Source organism: Mustela lutreola, chromosome 10 (assembly GCF_030435805.1).
Source record: "Mustela lutreola isolate mMusLut2 chromosome 10, mMusLut2.pri, whole genome shotgun sequence".
Lineage (NCBI taxonomy): Eukaryota > Metazoa > Chordata > Mammalia > Carnivora > Mustelidae > Mustela > Mustela lutreola.
The window spans coordinates 31,932,345-31,947,247 of NC_081299.1; the positions used below are offsets into that span (position 1 = coordinate 31,932,345).

Consider the following 14,903-nt stretch of genomic DNA (forward strand, 5'->3'; position numbering starts at 1 on the left):
CCTGCGACCTTGGTCAGGGCTGGGTGCTGACACACAGCATAGATGGGTCAGGCTGTGAGTGGTCTTGCCCCCTAGTGGCAACGAGGAACACTGCAGCCAAGCTCTGTTGGCTATCCTGCTCACAGGAGAGAAAGCCGCAGTATTTCAGGAGCTGCTGGTGTCACATCCTAGAAACTTGAGGAGTGGGAAGATTCTGAGTGCTACCAGAGAATGGAAATAGCAGGTGTGGAGAATAAGAAAATCAGGAGAAGGCTAACAGGACCATGGAAGAACATGTGGAGTGGCATAAAGTTTTGAAAATGAAGTAGGCTTTCCCACCAGCCAAGTTTTCCAAGTTGGTCTCTTGGAGAACATTTTCCACGCTGGCTCCGACTGTGTCTTTGATTTGACAATAGTGGCTAATGGGAAAACAGGACGACTTTAAAGCTCATTTCATTGGAATGTATCTAGCCTGGTGATGGGAGAGACACACTGACAAAGAAACCCAATAAATATGTTTCCTTATAAGATACCCAGTCACAGCTGACAGGGGGCAAACCCACCCACTCACCCGGCTCTAGTTACGCAAATAGAACTTGAGGGGAACGTGCCTTTAAAAGCTCAGCAGGACCTCTAAAGCTGACTTACCTCTGTCATGCGGGGCTTGCGGGAGCTGGATGGCACAAGCCTTCCTGTCTCAGGATGCGGAGCTGTGGCCATGGTGTATGTTTCTTTGCTCACCTTCTGCTTAGACCTCAGGAGGGACAAAGCAGCTTTAGTGGAAACCCCCGGAAGGTTGGGGTTGTACAAACTTATGCACCAACCAGCGTAAACAGAGGACCTCCTATCTGCATGCTGGATGTGATTTGGCTTAATGTAGTTTAAATAGCACCAACTGACATTAGTGGTCGTGTGGAGGCTGGGGGACTGCAGTACCTTCTTTGAGTCCGTACCTTCTTGCGACTTGGCTGGCCTGGGGGACGTTTCTGACAGAGGCAGCGAGCTGGAAGGTGCCAGTGGAGGGAGGTCAGGTTGTTCCTTGGAATCTTCTTTCTTCACACTCAGTGGGGGCAGCCCTCTTCGGTGAGGCTTACTGGATGGCTGGGTGTATTCCTTCAATGCCTCTGAGCCTGGGGCCGTTGCATGGGGCAATGAGGAGTGCGGAAGGGGAGTCATTTCCTTTGGGTCAGAAGGATCTGAGGATAGGCTGGATGCTGTTTCTAGCTCCCTCCTGCCCTGGCTCTGGCTGCTCAGGTGGGATTTCTCTGGCCTTTTGCTGTCCTCTGTGCTGGTGAGCACCACGCTGCATGGTTTTACCAGCTCGAGTGTTTCATCTGCCTTGGAAACCTCCTCTTCCTTCACCCTTTTTTGCTGCTGGGTTTCCATGGTAAGTTCCAGGCTGCCAGCCGGTGAAAGGACGCGTTTGCTCCCCCCAACTGTGGAAGAACTCCCCTCCAAGCTCACAACAGTCTCTGATGACAGGGAAGTGCCTTTTCTTTCTGGTAACGTCACAGGCACTCTCAAGTATGGAGTCGGGAAGCCTCTGCTCTGCTCTTCACTTCCCCCAGCCGAGCCAGGTCTGACCTCATACACGTCTGTCCCACACACCGTCGTCCCTTTGCACGGGGGCTCCTCACACTTGGGAAGAGTTGCAGTTGCTGAGCTGCCTTGGGACTGGGTGACCAGGAGCTGGGAGAGGGTGGTGTACATGACACTCCCATAGGATGGCATGTTGGTCTGAATGCGGACTGGCACAACCAGGGACACCGTGGCGTCGGGACAGGCCGGCAGGGTAGGCAGAGGGGCTGATGTGGGTGCTGAGCAGCTGGCTGGGGGATCCCTGGGGGGCAGCTGGACATCATTGCCGTACTCTGTGCTGGGGGAAAGGCCCATGCTTCCTGTTGCCAGCGGGGCAGGGCTGGTTTTGATCTGGGGCAGATGGCTTTCCACATCCCCAGGGAGTGGAAGCGAGAACTGGGATTGCAGAGGCAGGAAGAATCCAGAAGAGAGTGCTGACGAGGCTGGGTAGGGCACGGGGAGAAATGAAGGGGGCTGCCTGAAGGGGATGCTGGCTGGGTGAGGCAGGAGCTGGGGGAGGGGGAGCTGGCCGGGGTGCAGAACGGTAGGCTGGAGAGGAAGTGGTGGGGCTTGAAATAAGGAGGGAGGAAGAGGGGGCATAGAGTATGGTGCAGAGAGGAGGCTGGACATGGCCTGGGTGGAGAAGAACTCTGAAGACTGTCCCGGCTCATGCTGTAAGAGGTGCTGGAAGGAGAAAAGGGAGACGGGTGGGGGCAGGTACGGCTTCTCATGCAGGGGCAGCTGGGCAATGGGGTGGTGAAACACCTGCAGGGCTTCTGTGTAGGGTGGAGTGGACCCCAGTGGGGGTCTGTCCTGCACCTGGCTCTTGCCTCCCGGGTGCCCGCTGTGTGAGGTGGCCGCTGAGGAACTCTGGAGCAATGAGATTTTGGTGGAAGGTTTACTGCATGAGGGCTTTGGTTCCTCGCTCTCCTGTCTCCCCTTGGGGGTGGTCTCTAGCTCGGTGTCTGGAGGCCTGCTCAGAGAGGCCTGTCTCACCAAAAAGCATTTCCTTCTCTCTGGCGGGGCCGGCGGGACCACAGGGGTCGCGGGGGCTGTAGGGGCCAGCACAGAGGGGCCTGTCAAGGACAAGCTGCCGTAGTCGAATGATTTGCTGCGTGTCTCAGTCATATGGGCAGAATGGGAGATGTTGGGGCTCTGCTCTGAGGCTGACCTCCGCATCTCTCGGGCGTGTGGGTGGTGGCTGGGGACAGTCAGCATGTGGGTGCCCAAGGATTTGGGGCGTGGGTCGGATGAGAGCCCAGGGGCCTCGGCTTTTCCGTGGTCATCCCTCTCGAAGGAGGCAGAGCGGCTGGACCCGCTCAGGGAGACACTGCTTTCCTGGCTGGGACTGCGAGACAGGGGTGCAGACGACTCAAAGCTGGACTCCCCCGACGACTGGGCCATCTCTGCCAGGCGCAGCCTCTTCTTCTTGGGTGGCAGCTTCTCAGCTGGGAGCTGGGCAAGCGTCTGGCTGCGCTGGGGCCACTGGAATTCCTCTGTCTTCTCAGGTTCCTTAGGGGGCGGCTCAGGCTCCGTGTCTGGCCGGTCGGGCTCCTCAGTCACCAGGATCTCGGGGACCTGAATGTTGGGCTGGCGGACCAGCCTGGGCTGCAGGGAGTGGGCTGAGCGTCCGTGCGGGGCGGGGGGAGGGGAGGAGAATGGGACCGGGGGCTTGTCTTCCCCTTCCAAGCCGCTGGGCTGCTCCAGAGAGTCGGACTTCTCGAAGGAGCTGGTGTGCTGGATGACAGAGATTTCTTTGGATGTTGTTCTCCTCTCCTTCCCTGACTCTAGCCCAGACCCTGGCTTGGGAGTCCTTGGCTGGAAGCCCGTGGGTCCCTCCAGGGAGGGCACTGACTTACTCGGCTCTGCTGGTGACTTGGTGGACTCCAGGGGAAGGTTCCGAGAAGCATCCGACGGGCCGGAGCAGCTGCCAAACTGACTTTTTGCCGACTCGAAGGCGGGTGGCTCTTCCTCATCCCCAAGGCTCTTCTCTTTCCTCCTCTTCCTCAGTGGGGTGAGTTCCAAGGTGGTCCCCAGTTTGTAATGCATCATCTGGGACCAGGGCTCGTGCTCGGCCTGGCTCTTTTCCGCCTCCGGGGACGCGTGAGCACCACCTGCAGAGACGGGCTTCGAGATCTGAAGCTCTGAGCAGTAGTACTTTCTATGGGCTTCGTAGTTGTCCCTCTTCTTGTACCGAGCACCACATATGTTACATTCATAGATCACCCCTTTCGTTTTCAAACCCTTCTTTGTCTTTTTGGTGAGTTCGCTTTCCTTGGTTTCTGGCTCATCTGCGGGCTTGGAGGCCGTGTCTTTGCTACTGGGCCCCGCCTCCTCCGAACTGTACTCCCCTCCCAAAGGTAGTTCGATGGCCGGCTGACGCTTGAGCATCCGGGGGTGGGAGGTAAACACGTGACTGCTGCGGCTCAGGGCTTCCGAGTCGGCGACGTGGTCGTCGAAGGAGTAGCTACCTCGGAAGGTGTGATGGGGGGTGCTGAGGGTGCAGGTGGTAGAAGGCATTGAATGGCTTCTCAGCAGAGGCACAGGGGGGGTGGTGCTGGGCGGGTGCTGGAGGCTCAGCAGTGATTGTTCAGGCTTGGTGGCTTTCTCGCCGTGGGACGACAGGGGCTCCCGGTAGAGGCTGGATTTGGGTGATTCCATGCTGCTGCGCCTGGACAGCGAGCTCCTCCTTGGCTTCACACTGTCGATCTCGCTGGTGTCCACCACGGCCTCGTTGATGGTGATGAGCTTGGTGATGTGCTCGATGACCTGCGTCCGGGGCACAGACAAAGGCACCAGGCTGGGCTTGTCTTCAGTGGCCAGGGGCAGGAGGGGCTGGGTGGAGGTGGCCGTCAGCATGGCGGTCCGCTGACCGATCCGCCCGCACTTGCCCAAGATGATCTCGGCGTAGGACCTGGCGTTGGTGTTTGGGGGGCTGACCTGCTGCTCGGCGCTCTCAGAGCGGGAGAAATACCCAGATTCTGTACTCCCTTTGCTGCCTGGGCTCAGAAACGCCTGCTCGTCCATTACCTTCTTCCTCTCACTCAAGCGGAGGGCCAGCTTCTGCTTTATGGTGTGGGTGTCTTCGGGTTTCTGGCTCAGGGGGTGTTCTGACGAGGGCTCCGTGAATGGAGTGGTGTCCTCCAGCGACGGGGCTGAGCTGGACTGGGACAGGGAACAGCGCTCGTGGCTGGAGCCCTGGCTCCCGGAGCTATACAGACCGCTGGACAGAAGGGGGTGCTTAGGCCTGGGGGAGAGCTCTGCGGGGTGGGCAGATGCGCTGCCCGTTTCCTCCTCCGAATCTGTGCTTTCCCCCTCAGTGGGCTCCTCGAACTCCTCCCCGGGGACCCTCTCCATCTCCAGCCCCGGAGGGTACATCTCGCCACCCACTCCTGAGGCCAGGCCAGCTTTGATGCGGTGGGCATGGGACTTCCTGTGCTTGTATAGGTTACTCTTGGTCTTGAATGAGAAGCCGCAGGGGCCACAGGGGTAGGGTCTCTCGCCGGTGTGCGAGCGGATATGTTTCTGGAGCACACTGGGCTTGGCGCAGGGCCGGCTGCAGTACTGACATATGTACTTGCCTGGCTTCTGGGGTTTCCTTTCCTTCTTGTGTGCCTCTTCTGGGGGCTTCAAGGACACCTGGGAAGGACGGGGCACAAAGACTTTGGGGAGGCCAGGCAGGTCCTCAGGAGGGATGATAGAAGCGTGGGAAGGGAGGAGCTGGCCTGACGGATGAAGCCCAGGGGTCACGAAAGAGCTTGAGGGTCCAGGTCTCATGGGGTCGACCAGCTGCCACGTGGACCCCTCTAGGAGATGCTCCGGTTTGCCAGGCGACATGAATGCTGGTGTCAGAGGGTGCTGCGGAAGCTGTGAGATGGGGATGGAGGTGTCAATGGAGGACCTCTTGGGGGGCTTCTGCTGCTGGCCTGTTTTCTCCTGAGAGCCTTCCCTAAGAACTGATGGAGGGCCCGAGAAGGGCTGCGGGGCTAGGAGCTCCTGGAGGGGGCCCTCTTGGGGGACAGCTGTGCTGCTGCCTGGGTACGGGGCACCGGATGAAACACTGGCCTGCACGGCCTCTCCTTTGGTCAGCCGCTTCCGGGGACTTCCCTCAGCCTTCTTGGTGCCCTTGACACTTTGTTCAGGATCCATGACCTCCCCAGAGACTTCAGATGCTATTCAGGGAGGGCTGGGGTAGGCTGCATTTATGAATAATCCAAGTGTCCCAAGGAGGCGTCTGGCTTTGGCCACATTGGTCAAGAGCTGCGGAAGCCAAACCCAAGATGGGCTTTGGGAATTTTTTGCAAGTGTCACTGGCTGTGAGTGGACTCAGAGCAGGTCATTGGGGCCCAAACTATTCACATGGGTGAGGCATGGCCCTCTACTTTGAAGACAGAAAATGCGCCAGCACTTTCTGCTTGAATGTCTGTTGTGGAAACATCATGAAGGATGTCAATGTTGCCATCATACTGTTTCAGTTGGCAGTGGTGAGTGGCCACCCACAAGTCCCCTGTGTGCTATGCAAGTGGTCGGAGGCTAGACACATCTGCAGGCACGTCCCACTCATCCCTCGTCCTGGCGCTGGAGAAGCCACGCTGGCTGCCTCAGGCAGCTCGGTCCAGTCCCTTCTCCCCTGGGGTCCCGTGTTGGAGATCCGCAGCCACAGAGGGGAAGTCACGCTCTTCTAGTGATGAAAGCACACACACAGAAATACACATACACACAAGAGAAGGGAGAGTTACTGCAACGTGTCCACAACCTGTGCAGCATGGACTCTGTGAGACACGGTGATATCCCTAGAAGTTTAACCAGAGAGACTCGACCAGAAGTCACAGCCCTGCCTCCATGCACCTGAGCACAGCCCGAACCTCCCTCACCTGCATTCACAGAGGTGTTGGGTGACCTGAATGCCTTGGCAGTTCTGAGGACAGTGGCTATGTGGGGTGGTAGGAACGGGAGATGGGGGAGGGCAGGCTCTGGGAATGGCAGGGAAGTCAGGGATGGGAGGCCTAGGCTCTGCTCTGAGGCAGGTTCAGCTCCCAAAGCCTCCATTGCCCAATCTATATAATGGGATAACATCAAATCCTGCCTCAGTTGCATCTCGGGGCTGCAGTGGAGTTCAACATGATAATGGATATGGACGCCACTGGGAAAATGTGGGCTGATCCTACAGCTGGGGTGTGATTCAGGGATGAGCTCTCCCATATAATCCCAATAATCTGAGAATGGATTATTCTCAGATTAGTATTATTCCTTCTCTGGCCCTGGGCTCTGAAGGTATCTACAAGGGGCACCATTCCTGATCTTATTGCCCTTGCTAACCCAAGCCCGTGTTTCATGGAAAAGCTAAAACCCACTTCCTCAGCCCATGCAAACCCACAGTCTAACACAGCCATGGCTAGTTTGTCAAACAACAGCTGGGAGGGTCATTCTGGCAGGTTCTTCCAGCTTTTCCTGCCAGCCAAAGAGGAGAGGGGGCATGGGGTCCATCACCAGGCTCTGGCAGCCAGAAAGGGAGACATAGCTGAGTTCTTTGCATGAAGCTAAGTTTTGCTTGCAAAAAACTTTTTCCCGTGCTACTTTAGACAGGGGCAGTGACGGGTGCAAGAGGTCACCTACATCTTTAAATGACAGCCCTCCAGCAAAGGCAGTGACTGACTTTTGTCAACAGAAGGTCATAACTCAGCAAAGGCTCTTCTTTGAGCAATTCAAAGGCCTCCTCTAACTCAGTTAGAGAAGGCATCCTCACGACACAGGCTGAGTATACGGAAGGCCGAGGAATCTCATTTCTCATATTACTCTCAGTAGGATGGTCACATAAAATGGCATCATCCAAAGTGGGGCACTTTTGAGAGTGAAAGAGGCATGACTAGTAATTATGGAGGAACAACAGGACAAAATCAGCGCTGTCCCAGGCAAGCTGGAACAAATGGTCCCCTTATAATCCATAGTTACCTTGTGACCCCAGGCAGGCCCAAGTGCTGTCTCTGGGTATCTGGTACAAATTTTCATCTCTGCTCTGGGGACTGAAATTACACCAGGGCCTCCTAATGGAATCATAGAGATTGGGTGTCTAGTCTAACCACCTCACTCGACAGATGAGTAGGCTGAGGCTAGAAAGATGTCGTGATTTTCCCTAAAACTTGCACAGTGATGGTGGTGGGATCAGAACCCCCTATGTCTCCTGATACCCAGCCAGGGCCTGTCCCCTGCCTCAATGAATAAATGTCCTCTATGACTTCTAGAGGAGTTAGTGGGCACCCATCTATGGCTCCATGTATTATGAAAGCATTGGCTTGGCCCCAAGGGGCATGGGCTGTATCCCTGGAGAGCTTCTGAAGGTGTCTAGGAGCTTAAAGCCAAAGAGGCCTTTCAACCCATATTCTACACTTGTTGCAACTACTGGTCAGGAGAAATGGGGGGCACAGCTTAGGTTGAGGAGGTCATGATGATGGCATTACCCCAGGCCTAGCTTATCTAAGCGAAGGTAGGACAAAGCAGAGGCAGTGCAGGAACAGAACTATTCTCTGGGGTGGTCTGGAACGCCTGGTGGGGCCCTTGGGTGCTGTGCATGGATAGTAAATGTTTTTCTATACTTACTATTTCCACTGACCCTTTGAAGCAAGGATCTCAGAGCACTCTCAGAATACTAGCTAGTGGTAAGCTTTGCTTCTTCTGATGGATGGATGGAACCCTGCAGCATGACTGATCTCAGTGGGGCTCTGTTGGCCAAGAAGGACCCTATATTGTTGAGTATGTCCTTTCACCCAGCCGCTGTCCCTTCACCCAGCCATGGGCTCTCCAGGGGCCAGGCAGGAGGGGTGGGTGGGTGAGGAAGACAGTCAGGTAATTGTTGGGTCATCACATGACTCGCTGGGCCAGCACTATGTGCCAAGGGTCAGCCTCTGGCCTCCACCTGCAAGCGGAGCCCTCCTGGCTCAACCCCCTGAAGGAGGAGCAACCAGGACACATCCATACTGTGGAGTTAACGGGGCCTGTGAGCCAGAAGGTCTGCTCCTTTGTTCCGCAGGGAAGGCTCCTGAGCCATGGTGAGCCATGACCAGCCCAGGACCACACTCGTCCTCAGACTCCTGGGACAGGGCTCTCTGATGTACTGTCTATGCCTCATGATGGGTCTGAGGTTCTTAATACAAGAGGCAGTCAGAACTGGGGGTGCAGGCACAGGGAAAACCTATGAGAACTCAAAGGCCTTTCAGCCTTGGAGTGGATTGCAATTCAGACCGGCATTAATGCTTTCTTACTTTTTAGCTCCTTTAGAAGGATGATTTCTAATCACCGTGACCAAGTGACTGCAAGAAAATAGTTTTTTTTCCTACTGTCTGTGCTTCTGAGGGCATGTGTAAAATGTTTATAAACTTGATATAACAGAGGAAAAAGCTGCTTCTCCAGAATTGGTAAGGGCACCTGTAAAAGTCACCAGTGACATGAGGTCAGAGGTAGAGGGTTCCCCTGACAGAGCCTGGGAGCCAGGCCAACAGGGATGGACAGAGGGAGAATGGACATTGTCTGCTGATGGTGGCAGAAGGGCCCTGGGGCCCATGTTGTCTGGCACCCAGACCACAGCCTCAGAGAGCTCTGGCTTAGAAACCAGCTTAGAGGGACGCCTGGGTGGCTCAGTTGGTTAAGCAGCTGCCTTCGGCTCAGGTCATGATCCCGGCGTCCTGGGATCGAGTCCCACATCGGGCTCCTTGCTCAGCAAGGAGCCTGCTTCTCCCTCTGCCTCTGCCTGCCATTCTGTCTGCCTGTGCTCGCTCTCTGCCCCCCTCTCTCTCTGATAAATAAATAAAATCTTAAAAACAAACAAACAAAAAAAACAAAACAAAAAAACCAGCTTAGAACTGCAAGGAGAACCTGAGCTTCAAGAGCCGGTTGGTTAACATATCAAACCACCTGGCTTCTACTTCTGGAAGCTTTGTAGGTCTAGCTGTCGGGACAGCCCAACAGGAAAGAGGATAGGGTGCTGGGGCTGGAGACCCACAAAGCATGCTCATGTGAGCATAACCACAGGATCAGTTCCTAGAAGGGGAACTACTTGGCTAAAGGGAATGTACCTTGAAGCTTTTGATAGGCCCTGACGAATCGCTCTCCAAAAAGCACAAGTTCACGCACCCACCAGTTGCATTCGAGGACTGTTTCTCCGAACACCTTCACACCTTCCTATCTAGAATATAACCAATCTCTTAATATTTACTAATAGAAGAGATAAAATGGCTGTATTAGTTTCCTCCTGCTACTGCCACAAACTGTCACAGACAGTGGCTTCAAACAACACAACTTCTCATGGGACAGTTCTAGAGGTCAGGAGTCCAAAATGGGTCTCACGAGAGCTAAAATCAAGGTAGGGCTAGGTTCCCAACCTTCTTCTTTCTGGAGACTCAAGGGAACAATATATTTTCTTGTCGTTTCTCACTTCTGGAGGCTGCCTGCTTCCTTGACACGTGGCCCCTTCCATCTTCAAAACCAGCCGGTAATGGCCAGCCATATCCTTCTCACGTTGAATCATGAACCCTGACTGCCCTGCCCCCTTTCCACTTGTAAGTTCTCTTGTAATGACACTGGGCCCAGGTGGATAATCCAGGATCATCTCCTACCTGCAGATTCTTAATCACATATGCAAAATTCATTTTGCCACAAAAGGCAACATATTCACAGGCTCCAGGGTTTAAGATGCGTGACTTCTTGGGGGATCATTATTCTGCCTACCACAGTGATATTTTGTTTGTCTTGAATCAGTGTTTCTTAATCTCCAGTGAGGCTTAGAACTCTGCACAAACTTATTAACCCATTATTTCATCCAGCGAGTTATTTTTCATATCCTTTGTTTGTGTTCCTAATAATTTATGTTTTTCTTATTGTTTTACAAAAACTCTTTTGATATTGGGCATATTAATCCTTTTTATATGAACTGAAAGTATTTTTATTTATTGGTAGTCTTTTTTTTAATTATTATTTTTTTATTATGTTAGTCACCGTTAGTCACCTCATTAGTTTTTGATGCAATGTTCCAAGATTCATTGCTTACATATCACACCCAGGGCTCCATGCAATACGTGCCCTCCTTAATATACCCAGGAGTCTTTAATTTTTCTGAATAAGAAAATTTTGTTTTTACGTGGTCAAATGTATCATCGATCTTTCCTTTTTGGACTTTTAGACTTCATGTCCAAGTTTATTTTCTAGAATGTCACCCAATTTCTTTTAGTTCCTCTATGAATTAATTTTTTTCCTCCCTCCCCCTGCTCCTCGACCTCTTTGTTCCTCCATTCTTCCCTCCCTCCATCCTCCCCTCTCCTACTTCTTTCCTTTCCATTGAGTCTTTGGCTCCATTTGACATTTGTTTTTGTGTAATGAATGAAGTAGGGATAAAGCTTAATTTTTCCCCATACAGATATCCAGTGTTCTGACATCATTACTGAAGAGTCCATCCCATGTTCCCCAAATGCCCTGGGACATTTTCTGAAAGCACAGGTTCTAGCCCCATTTCAGATCCACCAAAAAAGAATCTCTTGGGAAAGGACCCCCGAATGCATATTTTTACAAATTTCTCCACGTAAATCTAACATATACACTTCTGTTCTAGAGCCTGGTATTTGGGAAAAACTGATGAAACTCCTCTAAGTGCCTCCTATAACGAATCACCTTGCCTCTAGGTTCCCAACCTTCTCCACCCCACCCCACCATTCACTGTGGAAAGAATAATCTCTTCAATTGTCAAAGCACCCAGCTTCTCCCTCTGCCAAGAATGTCCAATAGCTCCCCACTGCAGGAAGATGCAGCCAATGGCATTTCAGTTCCCATAATGGCCCCACCTAGCCTTCCCAGCTTCCTCTCTCCACCCTGCACTTTCCCTGTGCATACCTCCTAACTGGCATGCTCTTGACCTCTCTGTGTTTACACACTGCTGTTGCCAAGGGAACAAGCAGAGAAAGGAATCTGAACACTAATCCCACAGAGGAGTTAGGGAATGCAGGCAGAAGCTGTGTTTGAGCTGGGCCTTGAGAGATGGGGAAAATGCTGATGCTGATGATTAGATTTGGAAGGAAGGGATTCTAGTCTAGGTGGGAGGTACAACACATGCAGAGCACAGGAGGCTGGAATATGGCTACTGGGAATGTTGAGTTTGTGGCCTCTACCCTAGCCAAGACTTTGGGGCTCCTGAGCCCAGAGCCTGGGCAAGGACCCTACACTGTGCTGGGGTGAGTTCAGGGCACAGACAGGAGCTTCCACACGTTCCCTCCTAGGCCCTAGAATAACAAAACAAAACAAATGCCCCAAACTGTGACAGCCCAGTTGTGCCACACATCTAACTGAGCTGAGGTTAGCATTGGCCATTGGAAAGCAGGTGGAAGGCACAGTCTGTCCCATGGGGTGGCCCGAGGCAGATTGCTGGCTGGATAAAGTTTTCAGGGCAACCAGATCCACACAGGCTCTGGCCTAGACTCACTCATGGAAAATAGGCACTCCCAAGCTCTGATGGATTACCTATGTTGGGATGAAGTTTTCCACTAATCCAACAGATCCAATAAGGGTGCTTCCTTAAGAAGCCTAAGATGTTGGACCTGTGGCTTAACCAGTTCATTAGCATCTTTCCAACAAACCTGTGTCTCCCCGGACTGGACAGGGACTGGGCTTTATTTATCTTCATTTTCCAGTGCCTGGCACTGGATCCAGTATTGAGGAAAATATTGAACATATTTTCAAAATACTTAAAGAAGCATCCACCATGTCCCCTAAACTGTACTAAAGATTAACATATCGATCCCCACTTTCAGCAGATGAGAGGACCAAGACTCAGTGAAGTGACGCCAATTGCTTCAGATGACACAAGAAAGGGCAGAGGTAGGACTGAACCCCAAGAGCAGGTTGCCCCCTAGCAAAACCCTCAAGAACGCTGACCTTGATCACGAAGGCTCAGATAGATCTTCTCTTCCTTTTCGGTACCCCAGATCCTCTAGGAAATCTTCTTGATTAATCATAGTCACCCCCATTTGCATCAAATTCTCCTCCCCATGTGTAAAATCACTCTTCATGACTCTGCTAAACTCACGGCTGAGTTTCTTGATAAATGCTTCCCTAACCACAGTGAGTAGTTGATTATTCACTGTCTGAAAGGTTCCCAAATCATTTCCCTTGGATGACTGTGGTCTCTGCATTTCTAGTTTTCCTTCTCCTCCTCCCTAACCCCAAGACCCAGACAGGACTTGGAATTTCTGCACACTGGTCAAAAAGTAAAGCCTCTTCATAACAAAGTAAAGTCTCTTAATAACAAACAAATAGGGAGTCTGTTTCTCCTTCTCCCTCAGGCCCTTCTCCTCGCTTGTGCTCTCTTTCTTGGTCTCAAATAAATAAAAAAAAATCTTAAAAAAAAAAGAAAGAAAGAAAGAAAGAAAAGGCAGTAGAATCCTGGCAGATAGAACTCAGACTGGAGTCACAGTCCTAACATTTGGGTAACTAAACCCTGTTCCTAGCAGGTGGGCTGGCCTTGTTAAGAGTTTTGTTTCCCCCTTCCACCTAGAAAAGTGCAATGTTTAAGTCTTGCTCCTGTTGAGACTGAAAATGAGCCATGGTCAGGGACTGTAGTCTCGTCTCAGCAAGGGCTCAGTGGAACCCAGATGCTTGTAGCTAAATAATCTACTAAGTTCTCTGTTGTTATATCTTTAGTTATCTATCCACCTACCTATCTCATCATTTATGCATATCTGACTTGTTTGGTAAAGATTAAAAGAGGCTTCTGGTCGCCCATGGGAACTGGTGAGCTTCTGAATGTAACTCGACCAGCTTATCTAAATGGTCCAGGAAGGACTTGTAGGCCAAAGGGTTTAGGGAAGAACAAAGCCTAAAGTGAGAGCTGGGCCAGGTTGGGCAGACTTGTCAGCCATTTTCATTCTTCCAGTCTCTCATCATTACTGCCCAAGAAAGACCCACACTTCACATTTGTTGCCATGGCCTGTTCTCTCATTTTTCCAGCAGGTCTCTAGCTGTCCCTTCGATGGCCTTTTGTTTCTACACAAATGACAGTGGTATAAAAGGCACATCTATTTACAAACCTTCTGGGAGTTAAGGATCTTTAGTCTACTGTGAAGAGCAATATATAGAATACTCTCTCTCTCTCTCTCTCTCTCTCTCTCTCTCTCTCACACACACACACACACATACACATTATAGAATAAACCACATAAAGAAAAATGACCAGGAATACAAGGTGACATATATAGTGTATTCCAAAGTTGGACAATGACAAAAATAGAGAACTGTGGTCTCTACCATTCTTGCCCACGTGGCAGGATGAATGTCAGAGTACAAGTAATGATACAGCACTCATAAAGATTACTTGACAACTCATTTGTTCATTTGTTCACTCAGTCTGCAAGCATCACAGGGTCCTTCTCAATGCCGGTCCAGTAATATGAAAACAGACATAAATCATAGACCTTACTATAAAGCTACAGTAATCAAGGCAGTGTGGTATCAACACAGGAGAGACAAAACACAACACAACACAGCAAAACCATTAACTGAAACAACAGAGTAATGAAACAGACCCTCTAATATACAATTACCTGATTTGTAACTAAGGTGCTATTGTATTTGGTGAGGGAAATGATAGTCTTTTCAAAAAATGGTGCTGAAGCAATTGAATATCCATGTGGGGGAAAAAAATGAACCTTGGTCTCTACCCTTACCACATACATAAATTAAGGTGAAAAGGCTGATTAGCTTGGATACAAAAGATTAAATAATAAAGCTTATGGAAGAAAACACAAGAACATATTTTCATGAACTTGGGGCCAGCAAAGATTTCTTAAAGTTTACAAAATGCATAATCATATCACCATAAAGGAGAGGACTGATAAATTTGGCTTCATTAAAATGAAAAACTTCTGAAGAAAACTTTCTAAAGATTGGCAAAGTCTTTAAAGCCAAACACACAACTTCTGTTCATCAAAAGATACAATAATAGAATAAAAATACAAACCACAGACTGGGAGAAGATATTTGCAATACATATTCAAAAAGTACTCACCAAGAATATAGAAAAGTCCTAAAAATGAATGTAAAAAGGCAGACAATCCAATTAAAAATGGCCAAAATTAACTCAAAATGGATCAAAGTCCTAAACATAAGAGTTAAAACTATAAAACTCTTAGAAGGAAACATAGAGGGAAAACTTCACGATATTGGATTTAGCAATGATTTTTTGGATATGCCACGAAAAGCATAGACAATCAAAGTAAAAATAGATAAACTGGACTTAATCAAAATTGAAAACTTTGTGCACCACAGAACATAATCAGCAGAGTAAAAAGGCAACCTACAGAATGGGAGAA

General features: G+C 50.7%; 1 protein-coding gene across 6 annotated transcripts in view; it reads right to left on the bottom strand.

Annotated features, from left to right (window-relative positions):
• The window catches only part of HIVEP3 (HIVEP zinc finger 3), a 456,280-nt gene that overhangs the window by 54,957 nt on the left and 386,420 nt on the right, over positions 1-14,903 (bottom strand). For 4 of the 6 annotated variants that reach the window (XM_059135438.1, XM_059135432.1, XM_059135434.1 and 1 more), the window contains one exon: positions 628-6,238. In XM_059135438.1, the coding sequence (XP_058991421.1) occupies positions 628-5,706 (5,079 nt within the window). In that variant the 5' untranslated portion in view covers positions 5,707-6,238. Of the gene's footprint in view, positions 1-627; positions 6,239-8,154; positions 8,305-14,903 lie in introns of those variants that run through there. The other 2 variants (XM_059135437.1, XM_059135436.1) reach the window with 2 other exon arrangements.